This window comes from Pleurodeles waltl, chromosome 1_2 (assembly GCF_031143425.1).
Source record: "Pleurodeles waltl isolate 20211129_DDA chromosome 1_2, aPleWal1.hap1.20221129, whole genome shotgun sequence".
Taxonomy (NCBI): domain Eukaryota; kingdom Metazoa; phylum Chordata; class Amphibia; order Caudata; family Salamandridae; genus Pleurodeles; species Pleurodeles waltl.
In genome coordinates this window covers 660,752,760-660,768,284 of record NC_090437.1, presented here as the reverse complement: position 1 = coordinate 660,768,284, position 15,525 = coordinate 660,752,760, and the positions used below count along the sequence as shown (strand labels likewise).

The following is a 15,525-nucleotide window of genomic DNA, read 5'->3' as shown; positions in this document are numbered from 1 at the left end:
GGACCAGAAACCACTGGCTCCAATTACGCACTGCTTAGCACAAAAAGAGATTGGTAGATTTAAACCTCATATCACTTTTTAATACACCTGAGAACAAATGTACATAAAGCCTCTGTCCAGCACTTACATAGTTATCAGGAAAACAACGACCTGCCTCAATGTCTTTTGTAACATGTGCAAGTTGAACATTACACAAGTGACATGACAGTACTACGCAGGCCACCTCCTGACCATGGAAGTAGATTGTCAGCAGAGGTGCCAAGTTTATAATAGGGACGGGCCTGTATATAATGGCTCCTACCTTTAGGAAAATAAAAGGAGTAGGGCAACATTAAGATACAATGATTTGTCCAGCGTCTCACACTATGGTCTAGCAGTGACGCTAGAATTTAAACTAAGCTCTCCTGCTTCCTTAGCAAACAATTTGGTAATTGGCCCACAGTGTGTCATGATCATATTTTTGCATAACGTGCCCCTGATTTCCCTTTGAAACTTCTAAGGGTGTGTTACATTTTGATTGAACTCAGTTTCCTTCTGTGTGTTGTTGATGTTGGAGATGGAAGGACATGCTGGTGCTTGTGCACGTATTCACCGAGGTCTGTCACAGTGCATTCATGGGTCTGTAATGATCCATGACCTGGACTGAAGACTTGTTACTAAATGTAACCCCCCATTAGCAGGATGAATGCTGGGAATCGGACACCAATGCTATTTCTGCCTAAATGTGATGACACTTCTCCTTCCGTCTAACGCAGGAGCTAATGATGATCTTATGATCTATAGGAGCTCCCAGAATTCAGATCCAAACGTGAACCACTGCAAGGTGTTCCTTACTGAACTTCTCACAGCCCTAAAGAAGCGCTTCCAACTGGGGCCGAGGTGTGTGCGGGTGTCCTCTGCTGACCGCGCACCCCATGCCTGAAACTGGCTTCATGACTCACCGTTCAATGCAGGACAGGGCCACAGATATTAGGCGATTCTGCGGCTGTGGCTATTATCCCATACTTATGGATTTGCTGCATTTTCGACATAATCCATCATCTGCTGCACAATCTGCAGATTTTAACAAAAAAACATTGTTTCTAGCTTAAATAGATCAAAAGTTACAAAGCATATGGTGACTCAGGATCCTGTGCACCAGAAGGCTTTTTGCAAAGGTAAACTGGTCACCTTTCATTTAAATGCTGTATTTGGGTGTTAAATTGGTATTAATTAAGGTGAACCTTTTTCTCAGACACTAGTGTAAAAATGACAAAATAATGATGTAATACTGTAACAAAATGTGCCTTATTATACTGCATAATGTGCCTTTTCTTGCCACATTATTTAGTCAACCCTGCCTCATAATTTGGTCCTCCTCTGCTGCATAAATCCAGTGGCCCTAATGCAGACTCACTAGGGGTGAAGTATCAGAACATCACCTTTTCTGACCAAACTTCCTTTTGTCATTTCTAACAATTCACGGATTGACGTAGATCCATGAGAAAATCATACTTAATTTCTGATTAGCTTTTCAGTCAAACATATATGGAATCTCCCCATTACCAACAAGCTACATAACACATATCATGTTCACAAAAGTGATCACTGTGGCAATGACTGATCTACTTATGACTATAATAAAGTCCACATGGACATCAATTCAGGGTAGACACAGAAGCAGCTGCCACCCCTGGCACAGCCCTTGATACCACTCGTCTCATGGATCCTAAGGGCATCAACAGGAACAGAAAGTAATCAGGATTCCAAAAGCTCTTCCTAGTTTCTGTAGTTTCCACACTTTGCCCTTCAATTAGCACCTCTGCAGAAAATAGCTTACTTTTGAAGGGTGGCACGTGGGGCATGCCTTCAAACCTGTCACGTTATCAGGACTAAATGGGTGTGTCATGTGACTTCTTCTATTCCTGGCATTTTGGTGAATCAGCCTCTATGGAGTTAATCTTGAAATCCCTCTCCCCCACATCAACCCTCCTCCCCCATATTCTGATGTTGTGCTGGTGGAAGGGTTCACAGTGAGGTTCCTCTTTCCCTACAGGTGACAGTGAGAAGCCTTGTGTGGTGACACTTGCAGACGACACGATATACGAGGAGGAGGAAGAGTTCCGGCTGGTCCTCGGCACACCCAAGAGCGACTCCCCCTTTGGTGCCTCCATTGGGGAGCAAAATGAGACTCTGATCAAGATCAAGGACGATGAAGACAGTAAGTGTTTGCAGAGTAATGTCCGTGATACGATTTTATGCTGTACTTTAATGAAATCATTTACGGAATAGTTAATAAAAAGCACAATTAAATGTGCAATACAATTCAGATAAAACAGAGAAAATGCATTCAACAAAGTGAAGGTAAATAAAGTTTAAAATGGTGAACAGCAGACCCCCGTCTTAAACAGGAAATAAAGACACATATTAATCATGGGATGGCTGTGTATTATAAAACCGATTAGCTCATTCAGTTGAAACGTCAGCTTTCCAGCTCATATGAAGCATTGGTGCTCCCAGACAGCGACACGTTTAATCTGAGGTTAATACGCCATTAACAACTGCAATCAATTTAACAAAACAGTTAGAAGCTGAGGTCAAAGCACATGCATCTGGCAGCACAGCGTGTAGGTATACCCAGCCTAACAAATACAGGTAGTAAACTCATTCTTCTTTCCTTCAAAGGGGCTGGGCAGCAGCGAGGAACATTAATAAGTGGCTCTTAGAGTGGCAAAACTGTCTCTGAGTCTGTAATTTCCAAGATTGGTTCCACTCCCCTAAAGAGAATGTACCAAATCGCCTTGACAATTAAAGCAATGTGTAAGCAGACATTGGTAACACATCAGAGAGATATGGCTTTATTTATTTTGATTGTATGAGTCCTATACAAGACCAGCATGCTTCTTTACCAAAAATTGATTGATGTCAGTAGGATGTGATATGACTGGCAATTGTTTAGCTACTGTTTCTAAAATGAGTTATGGCTCAGAATTGATTCTGAAAAGCCACTCGATAGCTGTAGACCCAGGGAGTACAATAAATAAAATAGACCACTGAGAGTGGCAGCCTGATATGTCACTTGAAAGCTCATGCCACACCAGCCCCTTTAGAGCATTCACGACGAAACCTTAATTATGGTGCCATGTACAGAGAGTGCTAGCCCTTAGACCCAATGATTGTCGAATTAAACAGAATTAAATCCTTCGCTGCTCCTGTAGTGTTGATTTCTGTGAATCAAATAAAGTTCTAAATGGGTTGAATAGCTCCGAATCGCCATTTAATTGTGTACATGGAAAGGCTCCGTAGCCATATGTAACTAATAGCAAAATCTTCCTGATGTTTTTTTTGTTGTTGTTTTTTTTTGTTTACTTTTCTCCCAAATATTAAGATTTTGGTTTTGTCTATGTTAATTGCCACTTTGTTCTGAACGCAGTTTAAATGATAGGCCAGTGGCTAAAACTGCAAGCCAGTGCTGGTCTTTTCCAGACTGTGTCTTCCCATTATTGAAGCATGAAGATTAAATGTCTCCTAAATTCGGGAGGCATAAACCAGAGAAGTTATTAAGTCCTCCCAGGTCTGACATCTTAGAGTTGAACAACAGAGGTTCAAAAAGGCTGTCCTGTTTCAAACCTCTCTTAGGGATACGGGGAGAAAGGATCAAGGTACCACTGATTTTAAACTTAACCCAAGTTCTCTTATATAATTGGCAGATGGCATACAGCAGTAACAGGTCAGTGCTAAACTTGTATAATGCAGAATAGATCTATCAATGCCATCAAATGTTGTTTTAAAAGTTATGTACCCGACTTATAACAGCTGGATTGAGTGAAATGTCTTATCAATCAGCATTGAAAGAGCAATTACCAGGGGCATAGCTTCACGGGGGTGTTTCAGGTGTTACACCCCCCTAATAAATGTATTCTGTAATGAATAGTTGGGTATAGGTGTTTCAAGTTGGGTATGATGGCGTGTTTGTCGGATTTCCCTTGGGACTTTTACATACACGTGCAGATAAAAAACACACACACTCGTCTCTGTTTTAAAGGTCTTAAAAAGGGCTATGTTACAAAATATTGAGTTGTAATTACCCCTCAATATCCACACTCCTCTCTCTTCCTACTGCTCCTTATGCAGCCCTCTAACTCTGCTTTTCATATAATGTATTTTAATCAGAGTGATTGTTGGGAAAGCAGAAGCCCACCCCCCCATCTTAGCATATTGTTTGGTTTCCATGTCAATCGAGGCTATCAGTCTGTAACTACTAGGATCTGCAGAAGGCCCTTTTTCAGGCAGCAGATGGAGCACCAAGGCCCCCCAAGAGTTGGGACTGTACCAGTGTGAGAACAGCTTTTATTGAGCGAAAAATATAATGGCACCGAAAAGTTTTGTCGTCTTTGAAAACGGCGGCTTGAAGGCTATTAGATCCTCATCTGCCATCAGACCTGGATTTTACCTTCTCCTTTTTCATAATGTCCTAATCAATAAGAAGCGCTCCATTATGGACTATGCTGGGAGGACAGCAGAAACATGAAACTGTGCTAGAAATTCCTTCTGCATGAGAACTGTTGTGGAGAATATCAGAGTGCAGAGTGGAATTTGGCATTAAGCTACCCTGTAATTGGGCAGCTGCAACTTAAATTGAGACATCTCATCGGGGTAGCACCACAGCGGCATGCACAATGCATGCAGAGTGCGCAGAATGCAAGGCACAGGACCGGCCACTCTACTGCCACTAATAATTAATGTCCCACTCATTGCAAACCCCAGACTTTTGGGTTCCCATTTATTGTGACCTAATTTATAGATTAAGCTTTCACAGGTTCTTCTACAAATAGATATTTTGACAAGTAACTCTCTAGCAATAGGGCCTATATCCCAAGGCACTTATTCTATAGCAAGAGGCACCAAATGGAATTAAAGCTGTGGGCACATTCCTACATTTTACTTATTTGAAACTAAAAAAGCAAAATGCAGCCGCAAGCCGCACTACTCTGTAACTAGCAACAGCAAGCGGCATAATGAATAGGGATCAACACAATTGAATCTCTGCAATGTAAGGAAACATTAAAGGTACCTTGTGCGTTTTCATGGATTAAAGCTTTTCAGGATGTTTACATATACTTTGTATAGGTGTGGCAAACAGGCCAAAATATTTTCGTATGGAGAAAGCCTTTCCCCTAAGCTTCCAGAAAATCTGGTGTTGATCCATTCCCCTTCCGATCTTGAAAGAGGAATTATGCCAGCACTTGGGTGGAATAAATTTGCAACCCTTCCTAGGGATGTATCGGAATTCAGTATCAACCACAAGCATACATGTTTGTGCATGCTATCAAGCATTCAAGGAAAACCATGTTTGGAATACCCCCTGCTAGCCCCTAGAATTTTCAGCTAAATACATCCCTGCACTTATGCCCGTAAATGATGTACACCTAATAGGAATACCCTGGTGAACCCTGACAGGGTTAAAAGTGTAAATTTACCTTTATGAATAGGTGCCATAGTTACTAGAGTAATTTTATGTAGGCTGAGTGCATTATTTCAAACCCCATATGCTACAGTTGACTACTGTAAAAAAAAAGTAACATACTCTCCCTCTTTAGGTCACAGAATCATACATAGGAAATGTTGGAAGTATTAAATTCTCCATTCAGAGGCCTCCCTTGAGATAGTATGCGTCAGTTAGCTATGAAGAAATATGTCCTGTTGTTGCTCTTCAGTTTGAGCTGTTCGTGTGAATGCACTTAACACTATACCTGTGTGTGAGACACACCAAGGTTTCTCCAGTGTGCATACCTGGCTTCAAGTTGTACATTGTAAAATGCCTACACGTGTCTTCTGCTCTCTCCCACAGAACCAATCATCAAATTCTCTGAGATCAAGTACAGCATCAAAGAGCCACAGGAGCCAGGAGAGATAGCTGTGGTGAAGATCCCCATCCTGCGCCTCGGCGACAGCTCCAAAGTCTCCATCGTCAGGATTCACACCAAGGATGGATCCGCCACCTCCGGGGAAGATTACAACCCCATGTCTGAAGGTAAGCACTGACTCCCTGCATGCAATGAGATCCCCTGAGCCCTGGTGCGTGACCTAGTTAGTCTAGTTACTTGATGTAGCTAATCCCACTGAAAAGCTGAGCAATGAACAGGGTGTCATATCTTGGCTCAGCAGTTTTCTGCTGTCATTTCCTTGTGAGTGTAATAGTAGGAATGATTGAACTTGTGGCCATGACTGTTACAATAATGTTTGTATTGCACATAATCAACTAAAGTATAGCTTTAAATAAACAAGAAGCTAAGATGTACAGTAGCTCTAAGTTTAGCTACACAGTCGAGAGATTAACTCCAAACTTGGTGTTTTTGATTAGTGGAAAGAAGAAATAGGACTATGTTCACAGGAAATCTGACAGTTTGCGAAGCTGTCTTTCATTGGGTAAATGAATTTCCCTATTTAATATGTGTTCTAGGAAGCAACAATCATGTTAGGCTTACTCTTATGTCTCCCCACTGGATCCTGGTTAAAAGAAGATATCACAATTCAAAACTCTGTCATACTCCACAATAAAAGACGGGTTAAGGCATGGGCAAAGTGGGCAAGGTTTAACATAGAGTTCAATACTGTTAAGCATTGGAACTTCTTAATGAACCAAAATGGGGATAATATATTCAAAGCTGTTTCAGGCAGGGAGCCACAAAATAAATCTTTCCCAGGGCCCCACAAATCCTTAGAATGTAACTGTCCCATAAGCCTCTAAACAGCCACACCCAGGGGTACCTCACCAGCCTTTCAAGTCCTGCTATCCACCACAGTGCCGAAGATTAGACTTCCTGAAGCTAGTGACCATGCTTCACTTAGTAACAAAGGATTTCGTGGCTGATAGCTTCAAGTACATGGATATACTCCTGACTAAGCCCTGGCTATCACCTTGAGACTGGACGAGGGTTCTGAAAAGTCACCTTGTTCTCTCAGCCCAATCCCTTTTATAATGAGACTTGATTAAGAAGTCTTGATTCTATCCTTTTATGGAGAGCAATATGCGACCAGCACACAGCCAGCCTTTGATGAACTGTTAAAAAGTGACTCAACATCTGAGTCTCCGCTTTTAAAAGATTTCCTTTCAAATTGGCAGATTTCAGAATTTGCACACCAACTCTACCTGTGGTTCAGCACCATCCCAGATAACACAATGCCAACATATTGTGGAATGCCTATTTCTTTCTTCCTCATAAAACTCTGAGTGGGCATAAATGAGGTATGCATGTCAGTACACTACTTGAATAGTGACGTTTTAAATAGAAGCATAAAATAAATCTCCATTCCTTTCCTGACAAAAAATATTTTGTAATCTATGTTTAAAAATTAGCTTACTGCAATTTTCTACACCTTGATTTCCCTAAAAAAGTATAATTTGGCTCATTTTTTTGTAAATGCTGCCACACAATTAACCATTCTAAAGAAAACGTCGAACCCCATATAATCTTCATAGATAGATCATTTATTTCACTTATGAAAAGCCTATGAAAGCCAGGATGAAATTCAGTATTGACTGTCTACTACATCACTGCATGGAAAAGATTCAGCGTCCATTCAAGTGTCATTCTCTTTTTCAAGGATTTCTCTTCCTGGATATTACATAAATCGGCCTCACCCCTAAACGCGTCCATCACTTTCCTAACACAGACCCCCCAATCATCCAGTGCTTGGGATGTCTCCCTTCATCCCTGTTGTAAACTCTTCTGGTCCTGGAAAAGTTATAATCTGTTGATTTATTTTTCTTCACCGCCCAGACATATTAACCGCATCCAGCTGAAATACCTACTGTCCTGTACTGCACTGACTGTGCCCTCATGGGTAGTAGGCAGCACATGCACTCAATGCACTATGCATTAAACCAAAACTTTAAAATACATTAATAAACAGATGTTCTATTGGTGTCTCTGTAGGATGCTCGTAGGGCGAATATGACACAATACATCCTCCTCTGCGCGGAGCTCTGTTTCACCATGAAAACCAGACCAGCCACTTAGGTAGCAGCTGACATCTTACGGCTGCTCTTATTGGGTTACAAGTCCAATTTATAATCGGGCTCTGGACAGGGGCCCGACATAGGAGGTTCAGAGGTACAGGTTTATTGGTACATCTAGGCATGTATAGCGGTGTGCACAAAACTCCCTTGAAAAAAAACTACGACTTTGATTCAGAAATGGAAACAGTAGAGGAAAACAGACTGAGTTCCGGTCTTGCTAATGAGCCGTGAAACCTCTGTTTCTTCAGTTCCATCGCCTCGCCGGCTCTCTGAAAAACATACATGAGGTAAGCAGCTGTCTGAGGGCTGAAAAGGAAGGTTGCAAAAAGCCTTCTCCATCACCTCAGCCCTTGGGGAATGCGAGCCGGTACCTGCAGCTGTCGCCTGCATTCCCGCCCGACTGCAGGCGATGAGAAACGAGTAGCAATACCGGGGCATGGAGGCCTCCTCGCGCTTCCGCTTCTGCCAGCGAACCAGTATCCTACGCTGGCCGCTTGATCTCAGCTATGCCTTTTGTTTTCAAACAGACATCGAGTTTAAAGAAGGCGAAACCGAGCATTTTGTGGAGATCGAGGTGCTGTATGACGGCGAGAGAGAAATGAGAGAAGCCTTCACCGTCCATCTGAAACCCGATGAGAACATGGTCGCTGAGACGCAGGTAACGCCCGCTGGATTCAGTAATGTGCTTGTATCCACATTTTAGCCACCAGTACCTTGAACCAATAGGATAGCTCAGAATCGCCCACCTGTCCAATCACAGCAATAATAGGCCTAACGCCATTACACCGAGAATATATAATGCATCTTTAAAGCCTGAGGCTAGGAACATAATTTTTCTGCGGTCCTTCTTATCCTTTCATAATTTTGCATAAACTAAGATTTGCTTTATCAATCCCTCTCTATTGTTCAGTTTAAGTAGACGTACAATCTTAACGCACAGTAAATTACTTATAGTTGATGGCAGAATTGTTTGTGCCCCGAATCAGTTCATGGTTATCCTTCATATGTTCGAAAATGTCCCAAGCTCAACCCATACTTCCATTGCTGCTTCAATCGAGAGTTGATTTATGGCTTTATTTACCGCTGCTAAGGGCTATACCATTTGTTAAAGGCCCTGAACCAGTATCTTGGGCCTTTAACGCGGGGGAGGGCCTTTAGGAAGAGGTACAGCCAAGATAAACTGGCTAAAAGGCTGTTAGAACATTCAACCCACTGAGGGTAGAGTTTCTAAATTGAAAAGAGAGAAACAAACAGTGGCGTAACGAAAGTTGAGCCCCCCCCCCCCACAAAGTTCATGGAGAGGCCCCTCCAGTCTTAGTCGGGTGCTCTCAGGCTCAGGTACTGGGCTGAGGGGGCCCCTTGGAGGATGTGGTAAAGTGTCCTAAATCTGCTACGAAAGCACTTATTATGAGTTGTAAGAACAGGGGAAGTAACAAAAATCACAATTGTGAGTGTTTCTGTTTCCGGAATACTAAAGGTTTAAATCTCTAGACCTTATCATTCTGGGCCCAGAGTTACTTGACCTTCCAGAGAGGCTACAGGAGCTGGGGCTGTGGCAGACAGTGTTGCCCCTCCCTCCCCATTTAGCATCCCCACCATCAGTCATGCTGACATTTCATGTCTGCTCAGAGAAGGTAGAAAATGTCTGCATTTTTTTCGCTGAAATGGACAAAAACGTCTTGCAGAAGCAATGGTAAGTCCAGGTATGAGTAATTATTCTCAAATTCAAGAAACTCATTCTAGGAAAGCACTCTCTTAGACATGGTTAGCCACCACTTTTTGCTGGTTTCAGATGTGGCGTTAGTGCACTGGGTCACTGCCAAACAGATTCCCAGTGCCAGATCTCTCTCTCCAAAATTGCACAGTTGTTTTGCACAATTGGCAAACTTTTTAGCTACCACTCTAAATCCCTAGTAAATGGCACCCCTGGTACCTAGGGCCTGTGGTACTAGGAAGATCTCTGAGGGCTGCAGCACCAATTGTGCTACCCTGAGGAACCCCTCACCTAACCCACACAGTGCTGCCATTGCAGATTGTGTGTATTGGTGCAGGGTAAATTGAAACAATGACCTGTCACACACCCTTGTGTCCCAGGTCACCTATCACTGTATCTGCCAGGTGTAAGTCACCCCTACAGCTTGGTGTATCCAGGCACATTTGAGGGCATATGTGCATGAGCAGATATGCCCTTGCTGTGTCTCTATCAATTCCGAGACATAGTAAGTGCACAGAGAAACCATTTTAAGTGCATTTGCTGCACACTGGTCATTACAAGTTCCCCCTGCTACATGATGGCTTCTCTGAATCCTGGGATGTTTGGTATCAAACATTTCAGAATAATAAACCCTCACTGACCCCAGTGATGGATTTATTAATAAATTCACCTAGAAACCTAGCCAGCCACTGGTGTGTTCACTGACTGGTACAAACCAGTACAGCCACCCTAGACTGAGTTCTGCCCCCCCCGAGGTGAGGGCCAACGCTCCCAGAGGGTCAGAACAAAGGCCTGCTCTGGGCGGAGGTGATGACACTTCGTCCAGAGCAGAGTGGGCATTCCGCGGGAGCTTCAAAGGCTTTGCTGCCTTTGAAATGCAACCCAGGTCTCTCCAGATGGCAGAGATTACCAACCTCCCTGTCTTGACCCCACTTTAGGTGGCAGCACAGGTTGGAAAATTAATTGAATTAGGAGTTGTGCCCACTTCATGCCAGTCCCACCCTAAGGTGGACAAGCTGAAGCGGACACTACTTTTCAAATTCCTCCATCTTGCTTGGAAGGGATTATGCCACTAGGGTTAGGGTTATGCCCACTTCCCAGCTGAAGTGGTCATAAGAAGGATGTAGTCACCCTAAATGTGGTCAGCCCATTGGCTCTTGCCTGGCACTCCCTGTAACATCCCTGAATTGAGTAGATGGCACCCCTGAACCCTGGAACTCAGATCCTGACTACCTACGAAGAAGAAGGACAAAGAAGAGTTGATCCCACAGAAGAGGAGGAAGAAGAAGTAGCTGACTCAGTACCAGCACTTCGGCCTGCCTTTTAACCTCACTGGACTCTGCACAAAAGGACTCATGCTGCAGCTGCAACTTCAAGAAGCCCAGGAAGCCTGCTTGCCTTCTAAAAAGGCTCAGACTCCTGTGAGCAACGCATCTGCTCAGCAACAATGTATCCAACAAGGACTCTGCAGCCTGGAACCCCGACACCTGAAGTGACCTCTGCACCCGATGACCTCAACCTGGTGAGAAGCCCACCAACAGAGCCAGCAGGAATCCCCAGCTGTCCTGAGCCCTAGCCCACCCACGTGTCACCCCTCCTGGAATCATCCAAGTCGCCTGCAGCCCCTGCATGCAGGCCACCTCTCCACCAGCCTGGTGGTGAGAGAAGAGCCTGACACCTACAGCAACTACTGCACCTGTGACCCCTAACCACAGTGGAGGTGGGTCATTGGTGCCAACGTCGCCCCCGGCTTCTGAGAGCTCGAGTCCACCCTGGGTCCACACCTGCCGGATTCCCCCATGATGCCTGCAGCCTCAACTGACAGGACCCCTTGACTGCGAGGGCTCCCGAATGAGAAAACCCAACACCAAAAGACACCCCTGCATCCGTTACCCCGGGGCACAGGATAGGAGGACCAAAGGTGCACCTACGTCCCCAAGCAGCCCAAGTCTACTACCTACCTGTTTGTTGTCCCCAACTGGCTTCCCAGCCAGAGCCTGCAGCCTGTTTGTTACAGGGTCAATCTCCCTTAGGAAATTATTTGGCGCCCAACGCCTTACTAACCGCTGCACCCGACCACCCCAGTGCCGACCGGTGTGACCTGTTGGTGTGGTTCTGATCAGTGACCAGTACTTACCTTAACTCCCTGAGATGGGATTCATAAGTCGTTGTTAACCCTATGCTTGCTGATCATTGTTTTTGCTCCATAGGATAACATTGAGAGAACTCTGAAAATGCACTCTGTCTACTTTTGAAACTGCAGAGTATTTTATGATGAAAAGTCTACTTACCTGAAACAGATATAAAAAGAATTGTTATTTTTTCTAAATTGGTCTTGGATTTATTCTTTGAGTATGTGTCTCATTTATTGCCTCTGTGAGTACAATGGTCCACCCATGCTGGATTCCCCCATGACACCTGCAGCCTCAACTGACAGGAACCCCTGACCCCGAGGGTTCCTGAACGAGAAAACCCAACACCAAAAGACACTCCTGTATCCATCACCCCTGGGCACATGAGAAGAGGACCAAAGGTGCACCTATGTCCCCGAGCAGCCCAAGTCTACTACCTAACTGTTTGTTGTCCCCAGCTGGCTTCCCAGCCACAGCCTGCATCCTGTTTGTTACAGGGTCAGTCTCCCATAGGAAACTATTCGGCACCCAACGCCTTACTGACTTCCGCACCAGACCGCCCCAGTGCCTACCGGTGTGACCTGTTGGTGTGGTTCTGATCAGCGACCAGTACTTACCTTAACTCCTTGAGATGGGATTCATAAGTCGTTGTTAACCCTATGCTTGCTGATCATTGTTTTGGCTTCATAGGATAACATTTAGAGAACTCTGAAAACTGCATTATGTCTAGTTTTTTAAACTGCAAAGTATTTTATGCTTAAAAGTCTACTTACCTGAAACATATATAAAAATATATATATATTTTTTTCTAAATTGGCCTTGGATTTATTCCTTGAGTATGTGTCTCATTTATTGCCTCTGAGAGTACAACAAATGCTTAGCACTAACTACCCTCTTATAAGCCTAACTGCTCGTCCACACTACCATAAAATAGAGAATTAGTCCTATCTACTTTTGCCTCTGCAATACCAATTAGGGATTCACTGGACTCTCCGCACAATGTAATTCATTTTAGTGCACTATATAGAGAGCCAGCTTCCTACACTCATAGTGGCCAGAATTTGCAGGAGACTTAAACTTAATTGCGGCCTTCTGTTATCTCTTCTGCACACTGCAGCCAACTCATCTCAAGGACGCTAGTCTCATAATTGTTATTCATCATTAATCATAAAAGACCTCCTGGAAGCACCATTTAACAATGCTTTCTTAGGTGAAGACCAATTTTCACCTGCTTTAGAGATGTTTTTAGTTCTTCACTTTTAAAGAAACTAACACCTGACACCACTTTGCTAAATATTTGATATGATGCCATCTTGTCCTGCCTGTGGCAAGTTTTAAGGCTGCAGTTCGGAGAGGGGAGTGAGGAATGAGGAGCGGGTGATTACCAGGAGGAGCAGGCTAGACAATTTCATGCTTTCATTTTGTCAGTGCTTTGTTTCTTCCAGTTCGTTATTGCCAAGGCAATTATGTCATGTATTCAATGTACTTCAATATGTATTGATGCCATAGGGATCAGTAAGATATGTCTTCAGCAGTGACCAATGCAAAATAATGCTCTTAGCTAAGCCGGTAATCCTTGGCGCTGACATGTAATACTTTACCCCTGTCTGCCAGAACCAGGATGTGCCTTGTGTGCTAACAGAGAAAGGTATGTCGTGAACATGGTTATGATGGTTTGGATACTGTTATATAAAGAAAGAAAATATTTCACCTTTCCTATGATTTTTGCGGTATCATTTCTGATTTAAAGAGAAACACCCTGAAAAGATATTATTTAATTTAATGTGGGCATGAGGTATGAAATATTGTTTGCTATGTTTGTCACATTGGGTGAATTTGCCATAAAGTGACGCCTAATAAGTGTCACAAACTAGATTTAGCAGCTTTCGTGACTCTCTACCTTATTTCTGAATTTCCAACTGCATGCTAGAGTAAATCGTCAATTAAGCATGTTCTTGTAAATTCTGAGGCGAACCACAGTCTACAAAAGATAGGAGTGGTCTTAGAACCGTTTTTTGATGTTCTTCATGAACAAAGAGCATTGCTTTTGATCATTCTCTGAGTCTGCAGGGTTTTATATTCCTGTTTTCACTCCTTTAGATGAATAAAGCGATAGTGTATATCGAAGAAATGGACAGCGTTGCTGATGTGACCTTCCCAGCTGTTCCCCAGGTGGTGTCTCTGCTGTCGTACGATGACACATCTAAGGCAAAGGAGAACCCCCATCCACCTACAGGCTATCCTGTCGTGTGTGTAACGGTAAGTCCCTATTTTGTTATGTACAGCTGGGAGAGAGAGTACGCCCTTCTTTCATCCAGAAAGTAAGAAAAATGCACTGTGTTCACGAAACATAGAGGGCTGTATACAGACTGCTTGTGCTTTTCACTCATATGAGGAAAAAAAGAGCATATAGGGTCTCATTACGAGTGGGTTTTTAACCTGGAGCCGTAGCTCTGATTGAAATTACTGAAATCTCCATTACTCATCTATACGGAGCAGCAATGACCGGGTCTGAAAACTCCAGATTTGATCATTCTGGGGGAGAAGGAGCATTACCTGTCCCCCTCCCCGCATCAGTCTTGAGGAGTAGGCACATAATGCTCCCCCACACAAGCACACGTGTGCCTTTCACCGCTACTCTTAACCCCTACCCCCCACCACAAAATGAGTGCTATTTGTTAGCAGACATGGTGAAAAACTACCCAGTAAAGCACCTTGTGTATCCGGGTCTGAGAAGTTAGTGCTCATTTCAGAAAAAACTGCTAATAGCCTGACTTCACTATGGAAATCCTATCTGGTAATTTAAATTCCGGGTATCTCTGCAGGAGAATTTAGTTGACTCATAATGAGGCTCATTTTGTGCAAGCCCAGTATCTCCACTCGAGTGGATGATGTGAACTAACAACTATGTCTGTGGCATGTACCCAGTACCTTGGCATTCTTGGAGAGTAGCTCATGTACTCACAGCTCTTCTACAAGGTGGAAATCTCCTTTGTGGATCAAGCACTACGTATTATGCACCCTTGTTGCATTATGTGCACCCACTATTTTAATAAACTTTTAAATTATATACTCTTTTCTCCAAAATGCACTAATTTCATTTTCAATTATGTCTTGATACCTACTCACCTAATAAGCCCTTTTGATCATATTTTAGCTGTAACAAGAAGTGATGCTCCATGCAAACTCTCACCTAAAAAATGTTTCTCTGTAAATTCATTCATTCTTCGATAAGGCATGCAGGAACCACCTCCCCAAAATACCATTGTATTTTTTCATTGTACTGTGTTTCTTTTAGCCTGACGGCTCTTCGCACACATGGGGTCCTTTGACCAGTATGTGATGTAAATGAAACCAGCTTCATGACATAACAGAGGCCTGGGTGAAGCAGTTGCTACCACATGCAGTGAGTGGCCCTGCGTACGTGAAGCGCGTGGAGAGCAGGCTTACCTGGCATGGCTCAGTCACTGAGCAGGCCATCGCAGTAGAGACATTGTTGCCTGACTCCTTAACACATGAACAAGACAATGTAGCTCTCCTCCACCCAGTACGCTTCCACCACTTTTTATTCACTCCACCAGTAGGTCCAATATTTCTAATCAAAAGACCTCTGTCTTCCCTTAGTTAATGCCTCTTTTACTTCTGATGGTAAATGAATGCCCAAAGGTTTTACATTA

The 15,525-nt window shown here is 43.6% G+C and overlaps 1 protein-coding gene across 1 annotated transcript in view; it reads left to right on the top strand.

Moving 5' to 3' along the window:
* FREM3 (FRAS1 related extracellular matrix 3) overlaps nt 1–15,525 on the top strand; it is a 202,649-nt gene that overhangs the window by 148,546 nt on the left and 38,578 nt on the right. The window contains exons 10-13 of the mRNA XM_069242596.1: nt 2,036–2,200; nt 5,831–6,013; nt 8,530–8,660; nt 13,949–14,107. Coding sequence (XP_069098697.1) covers nt 2,036–2,200; nt 5,831–6,013; nt 8,530–8,660; nt 13,949–14,107 — 638 coding nt within the window. The remainder of the gene's footprint in view (nt 1–2,035; nt 2,201–5,830; nt 6,014–8,529; nt 8,661–13,948; nt 14,108–15,525) is intronic.